The 24,642-nt window shown below is 30.6% G+C and overlaps 1 protein-coding gene across 1 annotated transcript in view; it reads left to right on the plus strand.

Moving 5' to 3' along the window:
- Window positions 1-24,642, plus strand: part of LOC123010753 (KH domain-containing, RNA-binding, signal transduction-associated protein 2-like) — a 76,910-nt gene that overhangs the window by 43,641 nt on the left and 8,627 nt on the right. Inside the window, exons 4-6 of the mRNA XM_044407849.1 lie at window positions 2,667-2,783; window positions 5,970-6,116; window positions 23,882-24,089. Of these exons, the coding sequence (XP_044263784.1) occupies window positions 2,667-2,783; window positions 5,970-6,116; window positions 23,882-24,089 (472 nt within the window). The remainder of the gene's footprint in view (window positions 1-2,666; window positions 2,784-5,969; window positions 6,117-23,881; window positions 24,090-24,642) is intronic.

Raw genomic sequence — 24,642 nt, forward strand, 5'->3', positions numbered from 1 at the left:
ATTAAAAATAAATGTTTTAAATCAAAATTGGTATGCAACGTTGCAAGCATCGAAACTCTAACTTTGACAAGGTACAAAAAATTCTCTCAACAACGGATAATTTAGTTTGCTCTTTTTATTTTAAGTAGAGTTGTTGGTCACCGAGTTTAAGAAGTTGGTTTTTTGCTTATTAAAGCTTTAACCAGCAATGTGTAAAAACAAGGTTTTAATTAACTGAGTTTTGAGAGAAAAACTTTGACGACCTCACTACTAGAGGAAAAATATTGGTAATTATTTTGAAATAACTCACTGAAATTATCTCGTTCTATGTTAATGAGCTTCAATATGTTGAGTTAATTAAATCAATTTGGTAAGTTTAATTAGTGTGCTTATGGGTTAACAGGGTGATTTCGGAGTTTTACCATAAATCAAGACGTCAGCAATTTATCCCTTGATAACAAATCATTTACTTGATTTACTTGATACTAAATGTGGTTTAATTACTTGCGATTTGCGTGATTATCTGTAAAGTCACAACAGATTTTTTTCACCGATCAATCACAGGAATGTATAACTCAAAAAAGTGATATTCAAACAAACAAATCCATTTATATTCCCTCCGATGATTTATATTGTTTGTTATCAAACAGAGATGTAGTAATAAATATCTATCTCTCAAGTATAGTTTAATCCTATTAAGTTATTAAGATTCTTCCGGAAGCTGAAACTTTTAACCCAGTTTGTACATACATACAACTTGAATATTTCATCCTGTCAGGGAAACATGCTAAACACTAACACTTGGTCCATATGCCAGCGAAAACTTTGTAAAAATACAACGCATTGTTTCAGAGATAACCTGAATAATTTATAGCTTCGTTTGTACCGAACAACTTCAACTTCCATTCAAAACAGGAAAATCTTCATATATATTACGATGGAAAGCTCTAGATCAATGAATTTTTTCCGGGGGATGTCGTAGACACAAGAATTTTTTATAGAGTTACGATTATTTGATAATATAAAATTATAATAACATTTTATGGCAAGAATGCTAGACTCGGAGCTTAAATATTCCATCTGCATAAAAAGGAAAATACGTCTGGGTTGCACTAGCAATAAAATGTCTTTATTCAGTAGTGACAAGTACTTGGAATAAGTGGTCTCACTAAAAACAATTTATTTTTTAAGTTGAATAAATTAAAAACTATCTAATATATTTTTTACCAAAAAACTTCTACTGGGGTGTTGGATTTTTTATTGCAATACATGTGTTCCAGGAATTATTAAATTAACATATCTTGACGAGAATTGAGGTTAATAAGTGTTTTTTGAGAAGTTGTTCACAAAGGCTAAATAAATGAATTTTTTTATTTTCAAGAGTTTTATTCCATTTTTGCAATATTAAATAGGATCATAAAAGTTTTATTATTTATTATATTTACAGTTGTTGCATCTGAATTCATGTTCTGCATTAATTGGACTTAATCAAAAAATGACAAAACTTTCACAAACTTTTAGTTGTTCCAAACCTGTTAATCACATTCGATTTAACTTTATCACGAGTTTGTATAACTATTCTGGAAGTTAGCTTAGCAATTATGATATGTTTATTTACTCACACATTTGCAATGCCTCTTCTACACCTTTCCAATTTAATGAACACATATTTACTCATTCCATGATTAATAATCCCGTCAGTTCCAAAATGAACAAGGGTCTTTATTGTTAATTGTCTTTTGTGACGTTGCTTATAATAATAATTTGAATCAGAATTTGGGAAAATATCGGATAACCAGAACTATAATCCAAGAATTCGTGCTTGCATAGCATCTGACAGAATTTTGGTTTTTGCATCAAACAAATACATGAAAGGTAAAGATTATGCAGGATAAAAGTCGCACGTATGTTTCACGAAGGTACAAAGGTAGATAGATCTCTTTTAAAAAATTCAGTATACTTTTCATTCACTGCTCGGATCGCATCATATTAAGACAAATTTTTATTCCATCCTTACAGAAATGCAGTCGAATTTTTTAATAATAATTCTAAGTACGTACTGCTTTCATGAGTCATGGGAATACAGACTACAATGAATATTAATTCTCGTTGCGTTATTTTAAAGACAAATGCATTTGGTATTTTGTTTTAAAAAATAGATTAGCTAAAAATTGGAAAGCGAATTTCGATATGAAACAAGATTCTTTTCTCTAAGATGTAGTTATTTTTCTGAGATGTCTTTATCAATTATAATAAAATTTATTCACAATGGTCTCGGCATTATCTCATTGTCTAGAAACAAAGGCAACTTTCGTGGATTACTCTTACTTTGTACTGAATTAATTATGGTATGTTTTCGCTAAGCGTTACTGTTATCTAGATAAAGCAATCAGATGAATGTATGAAAGGAAATTGTGAACTGTGCTTATAATTATTTAGGTTATCTAACCACGGAAAATGATTTTTGCCATCGTAGATAATTGAAGTCGACAGTAGCTGCAAAAAATCGTCTCAGTGGAACGTGATTTTTCGTCCTTTTAAAAAATTTAATATCTCCTGAAATTAGATGTGTAATTGCTTCGAACCGGCTAAAAAAGCGTTGGGACAGTTAAATTAATTTGATATCGTTCCTTGTACACTAATAGAGTCAACTTTTTTTCATATTATAATATGATTTTTTATTACAGTTTAATTTTGTTGGTAAACTTCTTGGGCCCAAGGGTAACTCGTTAAAAAGACTCCAAGAAGACACCATGTGCAAGATGGCAGTTCTCGGCAGAGGGTCGATGAAAGACAGGCACAAGGTAAATGAAATTCCGATTTCTCCCCTTTTGCATGAATTGAATGACTTAGAATTGTTAAAAAATGGAAATTGCATTTATGTAGAAATTATAACAGTGAGAATTTATGGTACATTGTCTGTCATATCTTCAAAAGCAATTTAAATAACTGATGCGGCTGTGAAACAAACTGACAACTCCATAATATGTTTTGTGTCACATTTTGTATCAAAAACCTCAAGTGTGCAAGTCCTGGCTACCATTTCAAATCATTCAGTCTGTTAAATTTAATATTTTATCACGTAAAGGGCACCATGTTGGTAAATACTGCGGTGACTCGAAATGTTGTCTTTACAATTTCACGAGTTAGAGGCATCGGTTATACGTTTTGACGTTTGTTATTCATCCATAGTACATACGACTTATCACTCCCTCGAGTTTGAGAAATTCACACCGAATTTAGGTTCAATGTGTCGACACCATACATATGTATCAACTAATACCCGATGGCAGAAATGAAATGTTATATTCATAAGTAACAGTGCGTGAATCCCTTCTTCTGTCAGGGCTGATTGTTACATTTATAATTAAATGCGCTGCCTTCTGGTGAATACTTATGTTAACACTTTTTCAGCCGATTTCAACTCTCGTTTGTTATTTAGCCCGACAGTACCTTTTTTTCAGTTGATAAACTAAAATCGTGAATTTTTTAAAAAGGATTAAATATCCCAATATACAAGGTGAATATAAAGTATGGAACTAAGCGGTTTTATTTTTAATCATTTGCCTCCAGAAATAAATAATTAATATAAATTAAAGTAATATAAAAAATGTGACTGTATTTTCAGAACGATATTTTGTTTTGTTTTTGAGTTATGCGATTTTTTTGTTAAAATTGCAATTTATGTGAAAAAAAAATTTTTGAAAAAATTAAATATAAAAGAGATAGTTGTAATCCTTAGTGTAAAGCTTTTCTGAGAAAAATGATTTTATAGTGGGTTGCCATTTAAAACAATATTTTTTTTGTTGAACTCAAAAACAAAAGGAAATTTCGAAAAATTTTATTTTTGTTAAATCATCACATTTTTATAGTACTTTATCACTCATCAATTAGTTTTTTCAAAAATAGTTTAAGCAAAAAACGTTTGGTTCCATACTTTTTATTCACCACTACGTATTTATGTTGCTACTCTAACGCTTGTTTAGCAAACATTTATGCGTCAATCATTTGGTCTCTTAAAACTTATAATTATATGTAATTGAATAAAAAAATCTATTTTATTATTTTATTACTAAGTGTTTAATTTAGGTGAGGGAGGGTCAATATTTGTTGATTCTGTGCAAAAAAAAATGCAAGCGAAATGGGAACACAAGAGAAAACAAAGAAACAAACTAATTTTTCTAAGAAATTGTTTTCCGAACTTCTTTTTTTGACCTTTTTTGTTTTTTTCAATATCTCTAGTTTTTATTTTCATGTTTTAAAATTAATAAATTGAATAGTTAATAGCTTTTAAGACAAGAGTTTAAACTATAAAACTTGTGTTGTCTTCAAAATTTTCTCCAACACTAATATTGGATCATAAGTTTTACTAAATTCAGAAATTGTTATAAAGAAATTTGCCTAACTAATGTGAAAATTGACAAATTGCCAAGATAAGTGTATTTTATCTACTTATAAAATACTCTATGATTAAGGATGTATTTTATAGAAGAGCGTATATTAATAGCAACATTAGAAGTGAACTTAAATGCACCATAGAACAGTATAAAATATTAGTGTTAGAACAAAATTATGGCTTGCAAGATTTATTTATAATATTTATAATATCAAAAGTGAATAGATTTGATAATGCAAGTGTCGACTTTTCATCTAATGTTTTTGAACAGAGAATATGTAAGTGTGTCCTTAATGGAAATTTTATTAAATATTTTAAAGCATTACTTTTACAAGCTTTTATGCTTTGACACAAAACTTTCTAAGAAAACTAGTTCTTCAAAGTATGTACCAGAGATTGTCTTTACGTTTTATCGGCTAAATTTTTTTGAAAGTACGTCTAGGATTTTTGTTTTTATATTACCAAACTGGAAGAAATTTGTAAATAAACAGAATATTTTATACATATATTGATTATTATTTATTACGTCTGAAGCTTTAAAACGATCATTATAAAAAGCGTTGAAGCAATTTATAATACACTAAGAAAATAGGAAATACTTTTTTTTCTGATACTCAAAATGCTTCAAATAAAAAAAGGTAAAAATAAGAGAAAAAAGACCACAATTGATGGTTACTAAAGATAATTGATTATATGAACAATATAATGTGTAATTGAAAAATTTGAATAGAATAGAGTAACAGAATTCAATTTTCCCACAAAACCAATTCAGTCGTGATAAACCGCATCCTAAAATGTACATCGGGGAACACAATTCTTTAGAAAGAATTATTATATATATAGAATTCACATAAAACACTCGTATCAGCAGACGCTTACATAAAACCACAGTTTTTATATACGATACGTGAATTAAGACGCGATGCAAGCGTATTTTTCGTAAATCACCTCTCGTTTAGATAAAATAAAAGACGAAGCTTTTTTTAAGATCGCTGTATTTTTGCAAGAACTGCAAATATAAATGTTAAAGTTTATACAAGAGGTAATGTGTTTTCAAATTGAAAACTCCTATTAGTGTTTACAACACGTTTAGCACGTGTAACATTGTTGAAGCTATTCAAGCTCTGCACTAATTCTGGCCCAAAGTTGTTGGAAATGCAGTTGTTTTTTCTTCGTGTTCAGTTTGTTCAGGCAACCATAATCCATCAATAACTCGAACTGAGATTAATATACTTTATTAAATGTTTGATTTAGTCAGAGAACTGTATTGATTATTAGAACCTGAGGGTGTAATCAATTAATTTATTCAATCGGAGTCGATGAATTAAATGATCCATTTAAAAACATGTATTTGCCGCCAGATTGTAATTGAAATCAATAATTAACAAATATTTCTGTTCCAGTCTGTAATAAATTTCATGACGACTCTTTTATTTTCATTTCCCCTCGAGGAGTCTTTTATCTAAAGACGGTAGTAACTTTTCTTGTAGGTGTTTTCCTTTTACGTGTATGAAACAGTGACGACTTGACTTCCGACGAAATAACGTTATCTAGCTGCTTTTATAATTATGGCTGAAGTGAATATTATTTTCAGGAAGAAGAATTGCGAGCGAGCGGCGACCCAAAGTTCCAACACCTGAGCGAAGAACTGCATGTCGAAATAAGTGCTTTTGCAACTCCTGCTGAAGCTCACGCCAGGATCGCGTATGCTTTAGCGGAAGTTCGAAGATTTCTTGTACCGGTAAGTATGAAAAATTTTCAGCTCGGATTATCGTTTCGACTAATTTCATAGATGTTTTAATGAAATTCAAATTGCCTCGCACATCCGATGCATGTTTTCTGCACTTGGCGGAATTAAATGAATTATTTATAGGCAACAGTGTAATTGCGCCTCTCTTTGAAATTAACGTTTTGTTCTATGAGACACTAACGCCGTTAGTGGAGCAGCCATTAAAATGCTAGATAGTTGTTGCCATATCAAGTTATGATAACTTTTGATGCAGGCTCGTAAAACCAAATGAATTATTTAGGAATACAAACCCATTAAAAATTTTACTACCCTCATCGACATCGACAAAAATTTATCGATTCGGTTCGAGCTGAGAGGTGTATGCTTTACGATTTCCAATTAATCTCAAACAATTTGGTTTTGGGATTAGTGGCCCATGTTTTATTTAACCGATTTCATAGAGAAATGAGATATTGCGATAATGTGCGAATATTATATAATAGCAAATGTAATTACCTATTTTAACCATAAAACGAATTATTACATGGGTTAAGTGAGTCAGAACTCGTATATGTCAAATTAAAGCGATGTAATCAAAAATACGACTAATTTTATGATCAATTAAATGTCAGAAGGGCGACTCGTGGTCGTTGCAAATTACCAGACGTAATTTATCTCGGCTAATATTGTGCGGCCAACGGAAAAAATACGATAATTATCTTCTTGAGTAAAACATGGGAAGAAGTGTTTTGTTAATTTATCAATTTTCTTTTACGAGCAGCACTTAAGTAATTGCAACTTAAATAAATAGACATTCTTTCTGACTTTTTGCTCAATATTTTAACTGCTTATACAAAATGTTTTCTTTAATGAAATGTTATTTTCATCTTTAAATGCTTGAACAGATGCTTTTAAATTCTCAATGTAAAGGAAGAAGTTACGACCAAAGAAAACAAAATAGCTGCTTAACGCAAAGAATCTATTTCTATTTTATGTTGACAGAAATGGGACCTCACAGAAATTACAGCTTAGTGATTGAAAATCAAGACCGTCTGGCAATTTCGCAGGACGCGACGAAACGTCAGACACTGATATGTTTATAATTACTTACTATAACTTTAAACTCATTTTTATCTAAAGCAAAAAAATAATACCAGCTTTTAATTAAGTTAATTTGAATGTGACTTTGTTGAATTTTATAATCTATATAAGGTGAATATTTTTTTACGATAATTTTTGAAAAATTATAAGCAATTTTGTATCTACTCTAGATGCAGATAGTAAAACTACTACCGTTTCAATTTCACCATAATACGTACATACAGTACGTACTACATACACTCTGTGGGATCGTGATCAGAAAATTGGATAAGGTCTGAAACAGCAGAAGTAGCCAGTATCCTCACATAACTGTAACCTAAACAAAATAATACCTTTAAATGTGCAGTAATGATACTAAATAGAAGAATCCCCATATTGCCTGTTTGCGCAGACACTTTCATGTCTGGATGTCGTTAAGGCTCTACCAAACGTTACAGTTTTGATGGCGTGCACATTCTTTCATTAAAACTGAGAATTATATCAACGTAATCAATTTTTCTGCCAGCTCGGACTGACACGTCTAAATGTTCATCCCAGCTCATCTTTGCGTCTTGTTAAATCATTCATCTTACAGCTCTTTTTGTGCACCTATCGTGATTTTTTCCTCTGTAATATTTTATTTCTAGACTTCAATCATATTATGAGCTTCAATTCTTGTCACTCAAATTGTCTCAATTTCAGCTTTAGCATTCCTCTCTTAAATCTCATTTTATATTTCAGTCGAATATTTGAAATTAAAACTTTATGCTTGTACCGTTTTTTTTAATTCAGTATTGTTTGGCTTTTATAATCGCTACAAACCATAAATACTGGAGACTATCTTCATAAAATATCCTTTTATGTAGGTACATTGCCTTGATTTTAATGAGTTGAACTGATTTAAAAAAAACTGATCATTGACGTTATTTGCTTTTTATTACAGCTGGACAGGATTTATAAGTATAAACATAACTGTGTTCATTAAATTATGTGTTTTTTGTTGCTATTACCCTTACACTTTATCGGTATATGGGTGATATTCTAATTTAAATGACATCTTACACGCACGAAATGGCTCTCTTCGTTCTCAAACACTTTTATTAAATCGTTCTTAGTAACAAATGGAAAGTAAAAGGACATCAAATAAAAACGCTTAAGAGCTTTTTAGGTGTACTTGTATAAATTTAAAAGATATTGGATTAGGGTCAATTGGAAGGAAAGTATTGAATTTGGAAATGTCAAAATATCTTGCATTTATCCAAACAAAGTTTTTAGCAAAAAAGTGGAGTTGTTTTTACATGACATTCAATTTTTCAATTGCAAGATGCACATTTGCACACATATTTCAAATTTATTTAAAAATTGGTCAGTTAGGGTCACTGTTATATTCACAAATAAAAATACAAGAAAAAAGCATTGCATTCGGTAAACTTATGTAAAAATTTTGCTTTAAACTTGATATTCATCACGAGTAAAAACACACTTGTTTATATTTAGATGAATTATGATTTGGCTTATTATTTTAGTTTCGCATACGAGTGAACCTGTCTTAGTTATTACTATTAGTATAGTTTACACGTACGTCATCAAATTTCTCGTGTTAGTTTAGGTTGTCTCACATATGGGTTGGAGCCTGCATAGTACAGGTTCTTGCGTGCCACTCCCTGGAGAGGTGTAGCGATTCTGCCGCTTCCGTTTTCCTGCCTCCATGTCATCTATTTTTTGTATTTAATAAATTGGTCTAGCACATAAATTGACACCTAGTTTAAGTGCAAACGACGTGAAAATACTTGCTCAATGCAAAGATTGATTTTTATTAAATATTTTGTCACAAATCGTACAAAACTACTTAAATTTTGTAGTTTAAAACGGGAGGAAGGTTTTATTTAGCTATCAGCAGTTGTGCTTGAAACCATTAATATTGTATAGCCGAAGCTATGTATCTGCATAATGTAAACATGCTGGGCGGAAGCAGCTCTTTATATTTAACAACTTAAGATTGTTAGCGAAAGCTCCGATCGTAAATCAATGGTATCGGATGGTTAATGCTAACCTTTGCCAATACAAACGGAAGTTAGATTATCTTCCTAACGGTTGAAATGTGCGTTATTTATTCACAAGTTCCGTTTCCACCTAGATTTAACAGCGACTTAATGGCGTAGTTAGTCGAGTATTAATTCCGGGCAAAGTCATCTGGCCATTTGTCTTTTGATACGATTATTTCTGTCTTTCATTGCGGATTAGGTGTATTGTAACGTGAAAAAGAATGGGCAATTTCAGTGCAACGTCTGGTGGCATCCCTTAAGTGCCTAATTAAACCCAAATGCGGGCCCAACAGTAAACAAACAACTTGTAGATATAATTAACAATTGTAGCAACCACAGCACCGAATTGTACTTATCCATTTAAAGGGCTAATTATAGAAGACGCCCTTTCAGTTTCAAACTTGGTTAATTGTTCTCGTCTTAGGCGGTTGTTTGTTTTTGACGAGTGACATACTTCACACTGCACGTCCGCCATTTTAAATGCAAAAGCCACATTATTGTTGCTTACCCGATTTTACAACTTGAATTAGCCAATTAGCTAATAAACTTAACTCTTTTCACAATTTTCCTATTTACAACAAAAAGCTTTTTTCAACTTTTAATCATCATGTAAAAGTGCAATACTCTGTAATGCATTGTGTTTTTAAATTACAATTACATTTTGTATTTTCTTTTTATATTTGTTGTGTTCAATTTTGCAACCTTTTATGAATGTTCGAGTATATGGCTGTAAACCACATTATAATTAATAACACCTTTTTATTTAAAAAGTAAAACATTTGTTAATGAAGAAAAAATATGTATGATGTACTTTTCATAAAACATCTGTAAGACAAATATTTTAATTAAGTACCTCAAACTCTTTCACAGAGATACGCAGACTGTGACTATGTAAATAAGTTTCTTGTCGTGTCAGTTAAATGTTATTACTCGTAGGTGTAATGCTCTTAAAATAACGCACATTTGCAATTCCGTGCCCGCCGTGGAAATAAATATTTCGAATGTAATTTCTCCTATACCGGCGCCTCCACCAATTTTAAATTGTCTCAAAAACTCGCTATTTTTTTTTACAACTCCCGTCATTATTCATCAGAATGTCTAGTGGGATAACCGCGTGTGCGCTTGTTGTTAATTAAACTTGATGTTTCGTCTGTCTCATTGCACAGTTATTCTCAACTTGAAATAAAACAGAATGGCATGGCATTTAGTTAAAAACAACACATGGAAAGTTGTTATAACTTAGTTGCTTCTTTTGCTCATTTTTGTTTATTATTAAATTTTGTTTGTATACGTTCATTTTGTAAATTCTACCGCCTAGACGAACAAAGACCAAAAATTTTAATTTTGTTTGAAAAACCACTTTTATAAAATCGCCCAAGGTTATAAAAACAAAGAATAATAACTTGTACAACAAAGGAAAAACAGTTAACACACTTTTGTAACCTAAGATTAAACTTTTTACATGAAAATTCTGCAGCATTAAACAAAATATTAAACAAAAACTAATTTATGGAAAGTACATAAGTACGAGTATATTTCATTTCATCAGCTTGGGAATAATTTAAATGATGAAAATCAATATAAACTGCTTCATAATAAAGCTCCTCATCATGGAAATTTCATGAGATGTCAATCACTTGTCACGTATACATCTCTTTAAAATTTCTTTACATATCAGTTATTTAGGCGAAAGTTACATTCAGTTTCAGTTTGAAAAGGGAATATATTTCAGTTTCCATATCAATAATTTTATACAATATAAATTTCAGGGTAATACGGGTAATTCAAAGCTCGTGTTTATAATAACCATTAAAATTTAAACCTAATTCTATCATATGAACCATATATGATTTTACTTGGTGCACATATTAAGTACAATGTAAATCAGTAAGAAAACTAAAGTAATTGTAGTTACATAAAATTTTAGAGGGCATAAAAAATTACTGTACTTTTTACTTTTGAACTTAATTTAACTTAATAAACGTTGCTTGTAAGATGGTTTGCTAGGTTAATCCACGAAAGTTGTTTCAACGTTGTGTAACTTGTTATGGTAAATAAACAAATTGTTTTTATTAAAATTGAAAACAAAAATAAAAAATGAGTAAACAAGAATGTGTCTGATTTTACAAGTTGTTACCAACTCTCGGTAGCTTCATGGAGCTGGAAATTTATCTCAAAATTATTTTTTAAATTTATTTATCATCAAAACAAAATCCTTTATAGCATTAAAGTCAGAGTAATTCTGACTAAAAATTGTCCTCTCTTATAAAAGTAAATTAATTAAATTATGATAAAAATGTTTCAAGTTTTCAACTTTTGATATTTATTTTAAACTCAAGAAAAGTTTCATGCTGTGGCGTAATAAAAAGTCAAGGCGTCTATAGTAATACCGCTCGCTTAGTTGGCGTTTTTGTCTGCTTCTACTCGTGATAGAATTTAATTAAATAATTTCATTTCGATTTAATTTAATACTTCAGTTTAAGGCAAAACTTTTATGGAATACTCTTAATGTGTATTTTTGATGCATGATGTCATTTTACAAGGCAAAAATTTACAAACTGAAGAAAATACACAAATCAATGATTTTTTTAAATTTCATAGCCACGAGTAAGGAAGATTAGGTGAAGATTATTTTATTTTGTTTTCAAAAGTAATTATTCATTTATTATTATTTATTATTATGCTGCTTGTTATGTTATCTCATACACCTGGCCATAGCATTTAGAAACTTAAGCATCACGCGCTTACATTAATAAACAATCAACAAAATGGTTGAAACCCTTGCAGACTTTTGCTATTATAAATACAGGGTGTGTGAGAACTCACACCCCAGCTAAAAATTTCAAGCAAGCTAAGATACCAGGAACATAAAAAAAATGTTTAAAAAATTCTGTCAAAAATTTTGACATTTTTTTGGCATTTGACTTTTTTATGTCTATTTAATGATATTGATGATCTTGTATATGTTTTTTATAATTATTTAGTAAAGGTAAAATAGCAAATAACATTAAACAGAGTTATAATTTAGGATACAGCTTCATTGTTTCTTCTTTTAATAGTCTATAGCAAAAAAAACTTGGAAATTTATTTTTCAAACAGAAATAAATAGAGTCAAAGGGCAAAATTTAAGTCTTATAACTTCGAAATTTTTATAGATAGAATTTTTTAAATATTTTTTCCATGTTTCTGGTATCTTCTTTACATAGTCTATAAATGGTTTTAGTCTAAAGTAGAAGTGTCTGTATCTGGTATTGTCTGAATTTGTTAATTGCAATTGCAAGTGCTTGTTGTAAAAAAGTTATAATATTATTCAAAGTATAAAATAGTCTTAAATAAATATTGTAAAGTGAATTAAAAATAATTAAAAAACCTTAACCGATCAGCCCTTGGCTGGTGGAAGAAAGTTTTAACAACAGATAAAGTTTATAATTTTTTAACATTTTTAATAAATATTTCTGTACATTTTAGTATAAAATGCATAAACATATCTTTGTAAAACAATAAATAAAAAACAGTTTTAATTTAAGAAAAAAAAATATTAGTTTGGTAATCTCAAAAGTTTAAACAATTAACTAAAATAAAATATATTTTGGCATCACTCCTTTACAACCTTTAAACATTTATTTATTTATTTCCAAAAAAAAAACTGGTAGTTTACTCAAAAAAAATCTTTAATTCTTATAAGTCAAACATTTTTTTAATAAAAATGTTTGAGGTTTACAAAACAAATTTGCACAGCAACAATTTATAACAAGGCCGTTGTCTAAAAAAAACTTGTGGTAGGTTTCCATTTAAAAAAAATTGTTACTATGTTTATCTCGTAAGTATAAACTATTAATAATTTTTTTTTTGAGAATAGCATTATTATAGCCATTGCACATCTATAAATTTATTTGCCAAAAAAATTGATAGTTTCGCCAGAATAAAACCGTTTCCAGATTTGGACCTGTATACATATTAATTACGAGTAGACATTTGTAATTATATTTTTGTAACTTGTTTTTGTGAAGAATATTAAGAAATTTGTATTTTCAACAGTTTATTTTTAGGATCCATTATGTGGTATTTGTATTTTTTATATAGAAGGCTTGTAAATCTTGGGTTTCCGCAGTTAAAAAGACGATTTATATATAAGAATAGGCTATGCTAATATTGATTTCGTTTTGGACAACGTTTATATTTATTTTGTTATTTTGCAAATTTTAATAGTTGTTCACAACTGTAATATAAACTTTTGTTTTATCAGTAACAAATTTAGGTAGGTTGAGATAGCCTAGCCCTTATGATAATTTATGATCTGCAATGCAAAAAGCTTCAACAACTTTTGTTGTTTGCTTTTGTTTTTGTTTTTTTTTTTTTTTGTTAAAAGCATATAAATAAGGTTGGACAGGTACGACTGAAAAAGATTTGAAATTGATTTAAATCATTGAAACGTTCAGTAAAACGTTCATGTTTTCCCGATACAACCTTGCGATGCGTCGGGTGAAATTTTTCATTAAACGTCCAGATTGTGTCATCCTGTTCACCACGTTTTCCTGGAAAAAACATTCGCTGGCAATCATTGATGTGGCGCCCATTTCGGGAGCTCTTTTACGCTGCAAATTCACTTATCTGATTGACATCACACACAGACTGCATTAGATGTCGATTCGAAACGAGGACAGTAATTATTATGAGCGGATGTTTCATAATGGTTGCCCCTGAAAGACCATCAGAAGCATGTTGTTTCTCTCGAGTGGTGGTGCGTCTCCATGACGACGCTCTCCCTCTTGTGAAATGTTGGACTCTGTAGTGGATGTCAAAACTAGCTCGTTGTTACACCTGATGCCTCACTGTAGCCTTGTTTAAAGAGCATTAGACGGCATGCGGCTTGATTTATTTGGGTTTCGATTAGTTATCTGCTTTGTGGCCGCAAATTCGATTCGACTTTAAAGGCATTAGAGCTTCTTCGGTTCAGTTTATAGGTTTGGCTTTAAATGCCCGAGGCATGCCGCAGGCGCAGGTATGTGTAATGTATAGCTCGCGGAAGCGAACACAATCGAATATAATTTAGCACATCTTGTATTCTCCGCAACCACTTGAATTTCAGGAGAAGTGCTAGCTTCGAGAATCAATCAGAACATTAATTACGAGGGAAACGAAACGCGAATTAAATTGAACACGTTGCCTTTATTAGCTTTGTGTCGACTTGTTTACTAGATTAACTATGACATTTGTGGGGTATTTTGGGTTGGACAATGAGAAGAAGAAAATTTGTTTAGTAGCTTATTTAATTACAAGCACATCGTGATACTTAATGAAATCCCGGAGGATTTGGGCTAAACTACCAAATGTGTTATTCAAATGTAAATCTCCTGAAGAAGTAATCTATTTTCAAGACCTAGGGAAAGCTATTTACAGTCAAAGTGTTAGAAATGTGTCTAATGCAACTAAAAATGACAAACTTTTCACAATTTGCGTTAACAATTTTTTAATTTTTTTTTGTAATTCCTAAAATTATGACCACACACATAAAAAATTTGATACTAAGATTTACAGTCTGCTTTTACAACTTCATGAAAATAGTAATAAGAATTATAGCCTCAATTATTGCTGACTGTTGGTCAAAATATAGCTTTTTGTAAAGCTTTCCGCTCTAAAATAAATTTTTAAGATGTGTGGTAAATAGAATTTATTAGTATCTTTTTTTCTGTGGTGTTAACTTAACACTAAATAAATAAAATGTCTAGAACATGTTTTTCATGTTACAATGTTGAGAATTTTTTGCCATTAACTTGTTTAGATGGCATAAATTTATTTAATGTTACTTTCAGTTGTCTTTTTTCTAAGTAATCATAGTTATAAATTATAATACTCTGTAAGTCTACAATTTAAAAAAAAAATAAAAAATAGGAACTATTTCTCCGTTTTTTGCTCTTATAAGCGGAAATTTTATTTATACTACTTATGATTTTCTTGTCATACTTTATCTAAGAAATCCTTATCTAAGTAAATCCCCATCCCCCAGTTTAGCTGGTACAGAGTCAAGTTTGGTTTTAAATAATTGTGTTACAATAAGTTAACTGAATTGGAATGCCCTTACATTATCTTGAGGTTGACACAGGATATTTTAAACAAAGTTTAGTTAAGGTTTCATCATTGAGATAATTATGATTCTGCTTTGTTTCAATAATGCACCTTGAGTTACATAGTTCACTCGTGAATAGTGAGTGCATAACGTCTTCATTCCCTTGATACAATTCTGTATTACAAAGAAGTTCGATGAAGCCATTTTCTTCACTAAAAATGAAAAGGAATGAAACGAAAGCTTTCAGATGTCAACGCTTAAATGAGTGACATGATAAAATAATGGGAGCAGAAAAACAATTACATTAAAAACCGTAAGAGAATGTTTTATTACACGCAATATCAACTAATGCACAAATATCTGAAAATGTTATAAGAGTAGAGCTAATTTATTTCCAATTACATACTACAAACATTTTTAAAATGCATTTAATATTAAAACTGTGTTTTGTTCTGTTACACTTGCGAATTTTACCTGGAAAGGATGGAAGCATATGGATTACGCGTACACATAACGAGCTAAAGAAAATTACAATTTTGATCTCATCTGATAGAATTCTAATATTCTGACCCAATAAAAATGAATTTACGCAAGATTTCTTCGTAAGTACAAGTATAGAGTCGTTGATGCTTTTTTTATTTTTTCCACAAAATATAGACTACCTTGAGACCACTTTACTAGAAACTTTTAAATATTAAATACCGCATCCTCCATTAATTACAATCTACATATGTTACGAATATGTATGTGAGGTGCAAGTATTTATACTTCCATATCTCACATCGAAAATAGTGTCATTTAATCCATTAGGCAATACTCGTAATAAAAATGATCAAAGTTCAATTTATGTTTTTCAATCTTAGGAAGTAACAAAATTTTCTACGTATTATAATATGGCTTTCATAATGGACAACATTTTACAACGTCTAACTCCCGCTTTAGTGCTTTACGTATGTAATTGCCAAATTCTGTGCTAAGTTTAATATTCATACCTCAGTTCTTCAATTCCTGTGAAGGAAATTTAAATTAAATAAGTTTTTTAGTGTTGTGTTAATATTTAGTTTCAACAAGTTGTGAAATAAATCTATTTTTTCAGTAAATACATAAGTTTTTGCACTGCATCAAAGATGTAAAAATGCAAAGTTTTGTTAATTAAAAACATTTTTTAAATTTTAATTATGACTGACCAGTGTTTACAATACAAAGTCGAAGGAATTTTAATTTAAATTGGCAAACAGAAGTGTATACAATTTTTAAGCATTTTGTTGTTAGTACAAGTAGGTCAGAGAGATTCTAGAAGTATTTTGTGAATATATTCTTTAAAATGTTCAAATACTAAATCAAATTTTAACAAAAATTAATGCAATAATTAATTATTAGTATTAACCCTGCAATCACAAATGGCTCTATTAATGCTTTAATCTAGTTACTGATAAATGAGAATAATTCGACTAACATGATTCCACTTTGCAGTGAAAATTAGTTTATTTCTACTAAAAACATAAAATTAGTTTTCTATACACATTTTACGTTCTGACTATACGAAGCAGTTTCTTAATAAAAGAATTACAACCTACAATGGAAGTTAACAGACAATATATATTTGCTGTGAGCTGGAAATTAAATTCACTGTCCTCGCACACAAAAAAGCATAAACTCCAGAACATGACAAGACGACAAACTGTAATAAAAACTTTACTTGTTTTCTTGTTTATATAATCAAGGAATAAAAATATTTTATCCACTGGATACAACAGTTTAAAAATTTGTCTTATTTGTAGAAAAATTAATCTAAAATTACATTTGCTGCAATTACAAAGTTTTAAATTAGATCTTTAGAACCCCTGAAAATTGAAATGAACTGAATGCACCAGCTTGGTTACAATATTCTCTTTGAAGAAAAAGGATCAAAACCTGTCAGTTGCAATAATAGCGTTCGAAAACTTGTGATTGGTACAGTGAGTTTTCAACGAAAAATTAGGCTTACCTAACGGAAAATAGAAGAATACAGCTAATAATATACGAAACTTGCTCTGAAAAGGTGATTTAATTTCCTCTATTTTTAAAGTTTAATCTGAGGTTTACTCTGTCCATTTACACAGACCTTTATAATGTGGTGATTATTCTTTTACAAGTCACGCTAGCAAGTTTGGGGGAGTTAACGCTTTCGAAGCAAATCCTAATTTAATGTTGTTTGTACGATCTTGACAGTTTGTTCTCAATAACGTTTTCGCTTCATTATTATATTTACAGCAGTTTTTTTTAATAATCACTTTATTGTAGTCCTGGCGAGCGAATCTCAACCTAATGACACAAAAATGTATAAAATTAAGTGTTTGGGATTTGGAAACCATAATTTGCAATCTCTGCAGTTGGTCCTCTTTGTTGATAAAGCAACTCAAATGTCTCGCCCACTTGTCGTTTATGAAGTTAGTTGCAAACTGTAATCTGTGCTTTATTGTTTCATAATTTTGCAATAGATTTAAAGTTTTCCGACAGGTGCAGTATTAAAACGTTAGTTGTTTATAATTCCTTATATTTAAAAATATAATGGCAGGAAAGTTTCCGACTTCCTTAAAGTACAAAGTTTTGGCCTATCGCCAAATAAATCCCTTCTTACTTTAAACAAGGTGATCTAATGGAATGTGTGTTTGTCGAACACTCGATAAATTCGGCCATCATCCAAACTTATTTTATTGTTTTGTTTTCTTCCCTTTTCCTTTCGGGGTCTCAGGACAATTTCATAAGGCGCAATCGTGAAAAAAATCACACACGTTTCCCCTATTAAATTAAGTTGGCAGCAATGTTCGCTCTGTCCCTTGGCGATAAAATAAAACAAAACAATCTGGACCATCCTGAGTTCTTTCGGAAACACTTTTACGTCGAATTTGTAAAGGAAATTAACTCAAATCTTTTGTTTTATAGCACGGATGCGAACAATCCGCAGATTTAAAACAAATTTATACCTTGTTTACAAACATTTTTCCCGATCATCACTTTGTTGAAAAACATGTCAAGTTATTTTTATAGCAGGTATTAAAGAAATACTTTCTTTGCAATTTTTAACTAAAATTATTACATGATAACGATTTTCATTGCCTTCAACGAAATGTTGCAACTACGTATACACTATATAAAATTTATAAACGTTAGCGTTCTCAATGTAAGTTTTAATATTTCATGAACAGGTGTTTGAATATATTCATAAATTCATTGTTATTCAAGGAATTTTTTTCTCAGTCATACATCATCATCGGCAGAACTATTAAAAAAGTCAGATGAGTTTCAATTCTTAACTTAGTTTTTAGTTGTGCATATTTGAATATTGTTTGCTGAAAAGTAAGAAAGTAACCTGAAGAAAATTAGATCTCCATCGGGTCTATATGAGCAAACACAGATATAAATTTAAGAAAAAACTTGAGAAACTTGCAAATTCTTTGAATCCAAACAATATTTCTATCCAAATGAAGTTAAAATTGTTTCCAAGCCAAACAAAAGTCTGAGGAAACTTTAAATGACTTTTGCTATCTGTAAATTTACACAAATTGGCATCGTTTTGCTGTGTGTTCACTCTAGAAGGTCTTTTATTTATCGCCCAATTATTTTATTTAATTAAATTTGTAAAAGTTATATGGTGGGATAATTGTAGGCCCATTTTCATTGAATTTATGACAAAAATTTAAAAAAATGAACGTTCAGTATATATTCCGGAATTAAATCCAATCGATCTCAGTAAAAACCTTGAAACTTGCTTTATAACCTATTCTGTTGGTGATCATAAATACAGAACTTTGTAACTCGGCGTCTTGAATTTCAATCGAGTTATACTTAGATGCCTCAAAAACATGTCAACCAGGTAGTTATTATAAGAGACGTCGAGAGACAGATAAACAATTTTAATATTTCAAATTGCTCAAGTGCTGCTGAACAGTTAAATTACTTGGGAGAAACTCCGGAAAAACTTTTGTCGTACAAAAAAACGTGTTGCGTTGGAAGTATACAAGGAAGAACATTTAGAGCAAAAATCGTTACTAAAACGTTGAAGTTTAAAATGAAGTTTGATGCTAATATTGATGTACTAATTTTTGAATTTTTTGCTGGTTAAAAAAGCTCTCCGGGTTTAGCTAAGTGTTCCGTAAATTTAGTCTGCTATATCGGAATTTAAAATGAAGCTACGTCGTAACAACTTAAAAAAGTCAAGCAATCTTGTTAGTGGATCATCTTGGTGTCCGACATAGCGCAAATTGAGGATGAGTCGATTTCCTATATTACGTGAGGTCGTGCTGGGATATTCCAGAAACCTTCTCCTACGTTTAGAGAAATCTAATGTACTGAGGCCGGATGAAGTCTCGATAATTTCATTGATTTAAGAGTCAATACAGTTTTTACCTTTGACTTTTCAAACGGCAAGCCGGGGCAATAACTGCTGCATACTCGTATTCTGCTCATCTTTTTTATCTCTATAAATTGGATTAGCGAGAATCGAAGTTGCAAAAGTATTAAAGTAATAAACCTGATGTTTATATTTAAGCACGACTGCTATATTTGAACTGTTTAATTCCCCATAATAATTGTTGTGCCATTTTTCAAGAATTCCAAAGTAAAGTACATTTACATTTTTGTGTACATCTTCCTTGATAAGGTTTTATTAATTCGTACTTTTATTATCGAGGGCCACGTTATAAATTTATGAGGGAAATTTATCATCACAATGGTTGTACGGAAACGAATTCATTTCCTGATATTCTAGGGTTATAGATAAAAGCTTTATTCTTCTACGAGTGCAAGCGTCCAGATTTTATAATTTATAAAACATGTTTTAGCAACCGTAATTTATACGATATAAAATACAATATAAAAGACTGGAATAACAGATGTCGACAAATAAATACACCTTTTTATTATTTTCAAGAATTTGCAAGATCGGCCCTTCTCAATTTGGGTACGAAAATTTTCTTGGACACTTGAGATAAATTGGCTGTTGGGTTTATTTTCCACTTCAATGCTTTCACGTCGTTTGTAAGTTGGTTTAAAACTACATCGGAGAAATAGTGATAAATTTTTAACACAATTGTAAGCGAAAATCATTATTGAATTATTTATTTTATAAATCAGTAAACAAGCCTATGCATTATCCGTTATTGTATTCACTGAAATAAATCCTATTAGAGTTTTTAGACAATATCTGTTACAATTTAATAATCACGTAATAACTAATAAATGATACTAATTTTTTTAATAACATTTTAGTTTACTGATTGCATTACTTTCAGATTCTGTTAAAAATATATAAAGTAAAACAATTCTTATTAACCTAGCAAACAAATTGTTTTCGGCCCTTCTCATTGTGTGCTTTTTTGAAGCTAATTAGTGTTGTGCAGCAACTGTTTGGTTCCTGACTGTGCATGAAGACATACAATGTATAGTTTAGTGTATTAGATTTATTCTGTGTAATAATTGCTAGAAGGTACTCGAATATTTATTTAGTTTAATTAGCTTTCTCTAGATAGGATTAGATGTAATATAACTAGGTGTAGATGCACACATAATTCGTGAAACTCTGTAGGCTATGTGCCTAAATGTTTGACAACTTACGGCAAGATTAATCCATTAGAGTAAAACCAACACATAACTCCATTTCCTTCGTTATTGTTGTACACATGTATTACATGTATCTAATAAAAATAAATACATATAAAGTAAAGCTTTTAATAAATATTACGATGTTAACGTAGTTGCTTTATCTTCTTCAAACACTAAAAAAGTCGGGTCATCCCTCTGTACTCGGATCCTTCGTAAAGCTTCTTGTATTGTTCTGGAAACATCTGTGACTACTCAATTTTTTTCTTGGTTATGTGTACAAGAGAGAATATAAATCAGTTAAACTAATTACAAAGTCTAACGTAAGTGTTGAAATAAAAAAAAAGTTGAATTCTTACGTCTTAGTCAATGAGAAACTGATTAAATTCAATCACCTGTCAGCTGTCTCATCACAAAGATGTCTCATGTGTACTTAAGAATCAACTTCAACATCCAAATTCTAAAAGCAAGTTCAGCTCCAGTAAGTGGTGAATATAAAGTTAGATACTGTCAGGTAAGTTCAAACTTTAATTGGACAAATGATGGAGATTCAAATCGAATACTTATTATACCCTAAGATGAGTGCCTAATAAGGAAAAATATGTTACACAGATATAAAATCTTGTTTATAAACAGTTTGCTTAAATGAAGAGGCAAACTGAAAAACAAATACTTAGTTTAATTTTTTTATTTACTTTTACAAACACTATTTAAATAAGGCGTTAAATAAGGCGTTTCAATCACAAATAAGTGGTCATCTTCAGTTGAGAATATATATAACTTTTAAGTTATCGTTTCATAGGCAATGTTTTCGCTTTGACTGCAAGCTAAAAAAAAAGGTTAACACTAAATAAAAACGTAAATTATTATTTTTTGTACGTACTCACTTGTGGAGGTTCGAGAATTAAAAACGTGATGAAAACATAAAATTTTGTATATCCACCGGATACTTTGAAGTTTTCCATGTGTTAAAATATTCATCAACGTACACTAATCCGATTTTATAATGGAAATTAAGCTATTTGTGGCCGAAAAGTACACTCATTATTTATGTGGTCTCTCGTCTACACACCCTAGAATTACAAATTTTCAATCCGATTTCGAATGGAACGTAAATAGCATTTATTGTTAACGCGTGCTAATACAACATTCCTCTCTATTTCCAGGGTAATTGGAAAAAAGTTGAAATCTTTCTTTTATTTCATAGATGGAGACAGAGAACAGAGCGTGAAAAATCTTGTTTTCTTTGTTTAGTAAAAAGAAAATTTTGCGATAAATGTTAAATTCAGTGTGGTTATTGGTTGAAACAATCAGTAATCAAAGAAGTTGGTATTCTAGAGCGAGTAACTGTGTCATGTCAGTTGAAACAAGTTTTAAGAACTCTTGTAGTCTCGATCTTGAGCAAGTACTCCAAACTCTCGAATCACTTCTTTATGTCCACATTGTTTGAACACGACTAAAAGCTTTAAAAATGTTAAATATTCCGATCAAATATTGCATCAAATACAATTCGGTAAATGCCCGAAGACATTTGATACATCTCCTTTTCCAGAAAATAGAATCTTTTGATGCACTAAAAATAAAGCTACAGAAACGCCTTTGATGAAATTAAACATGAAGAAAGCTATTCTATGACAATAAGACTAAAAACATTTAAACAATTTCACTTAATCTTTGACGCCAAGTGGGATGTTAGAAACCGCTCAAAGCTTGAAAAACGAGGGCAAGGAACCTTGATCAGAGAATACACGATGCAAGAAGGATTGACACTTAAGAATTTCTTTTTATTACAGGCGTGCTTGCTAGAGCGTATCTAATTCCGAAAATCGGTCTGACCGATTTTACAAGCCACAAGAAACTACTCCATTAAATATGCCAAGACAAAACCTCTTATTCTCCCCTATTCGATGCTTTATACCTTAATCTTTCTTCTAGTTTCGCTTCACTACAGTCATTTAAAGAATTTTCTTGAAACATTAGCTGCAGCGAAAGAAAAGCCCCCATTCTGACAGCACAGTAATTTTTCATTTCACGTGCTTAAGGAGAAAAAATTTCACCTCTTCCACTAACCAATGTTAGATATTTTATAAATGTAGCAAAGTCGCAGATTATTAAAGTGTTTGCTCTGGATAGTTTAATTTGTTTTTTTTTACCAGGACCAAATTATTATTTGATGAATGTGCAAATATTTTGTTGATATAAGCCTAAATTTTATCCAAGAACTTTTACACAATTTAAACACTTGCCATTCTAGCGCACACACTAGTTTCAATTTCTTGCGAAAATGGCTTAGAGGTATAATAAAAGATAATTATGAAGTGCCGTATGGTTTAGCCTTAATGTCTGTTCATTTATCATTAAATTCATGACAATATAATTTTATAAATGCAATGATTGAAAGAGTTATATCCAGAGTTAAGGTTAAAGAGTTAGTTTTATGAACCTATTATACGAGTAAAAATTGGTTAATCCACTACTATAGGCAAAGCTGAGTAAATTACGAATAACGAAAAATGTTATTATTGTGCATTTTTGTTCGTCTGATACAACGTACAAACATTTGCATTGCATAGTTTTTTTTATTTTTGTGTGCGTAAAACACAATTTAATGTTTGCCTAGACAAAAAACGTTTTAGTTATTTTTTAAATCTGTGTTTTAAAATAAAGCTTTATTTATGGCATAAAAATAGACTAAAGCGAACGAAAACAGTAGTATTTTAAAACTCATTATGGTTTGTCAGAAAAGTACATTTGATTGTAATTCGAGTTTATTGATTAAATATCATCATAGTGTTCAATAACCTGTGGAAGTCTTTGTGAAACTTTATGTTTGTTGTGAAATCTTCTTATTTTTATTTTTCTATTTCCCGCTTCATGTAATATTAATGGCTTCGTATAAATCAGCTTCAACCCAAAGAATTTCAATTACCTGAGACAATTTTGGTTTTCGAGCCTCAACCCAAAAGCTATCCTCATAGAATATTAACTAGAAGAAATTATTTCAGGACTACAACGACGACATCCGACAGGAACAAATGTGGGAGATGCAGGTGCTTTCGAGTCAAAGAAATAACAACAAAGCAGACGAAGCAAGTGGTGGATCGAGTTCGGGGGCGGAATATACAGGTGAAGACAGATTGAGCAGTGAGACGGCAGAACCGGGACCAGAAAGCCCCCAAGATGAGCATCCAGCATTACGTGGCATTCAACCAGGTAACTGATTATGAATAATTAAGTCCGATATCGGCTTCCAGTAAACAAGTGCTAATGGTATTTCATTTCGAAATAAAATTATCAACTACATCATCGTTCGTGATTAAATTTCTCTTGGAGATATTAAGAGGAAATAGTCTTTTACGTTCAATTTTCCCATAAGTTTCTCAGTTATGGATGGAATTTAATAGTGCTGGAGTTCGAACATTTTGCTATTTGGGGAGTTATATAACTTATATATGTTGTTTATTGTTCGTTCGTACGTTCCTCATCGAAATCATTTCCTGAATAGTGCTATTGCGAACAATAATAAATTGCTGGTATTTAAGATCCCTTTACACGATTACCCTACTAAGGTGAGCAAAGACGTTGAAATACGAGGGTTTATATCGGCTTAATTATCCTATTTACCTGTCCCATCGTGGGCCCTTAATAAACAATCAGGACATCGCAATGTTTCCTTGCCCGGAAGATTGCGCGCGAGCTTCAGGTCAACACTTAAATACAACGGGGGTGCATAATGAAGTCGCGTATATCACATTCCGTAAATTCC

The sequence above is a fragment of the Tribolium madens genome, unplaced genomic scaffold (assembly GCF_015345945.1).
Source record: "Tribolium madens isolate multiple individuals breed KSU strain unplaced genomic scaffold, Tmad_KSU_1.1 Scaffold_91;HRSCAF=231;Tcas5.2_LG7, whole genome shotgun sequence".
NCBI lineage: Eukaryota > Metazoa > Arthropoda > Insecta > Coleoptera > Tenebrionidae > Tribolium > Tribolium madens.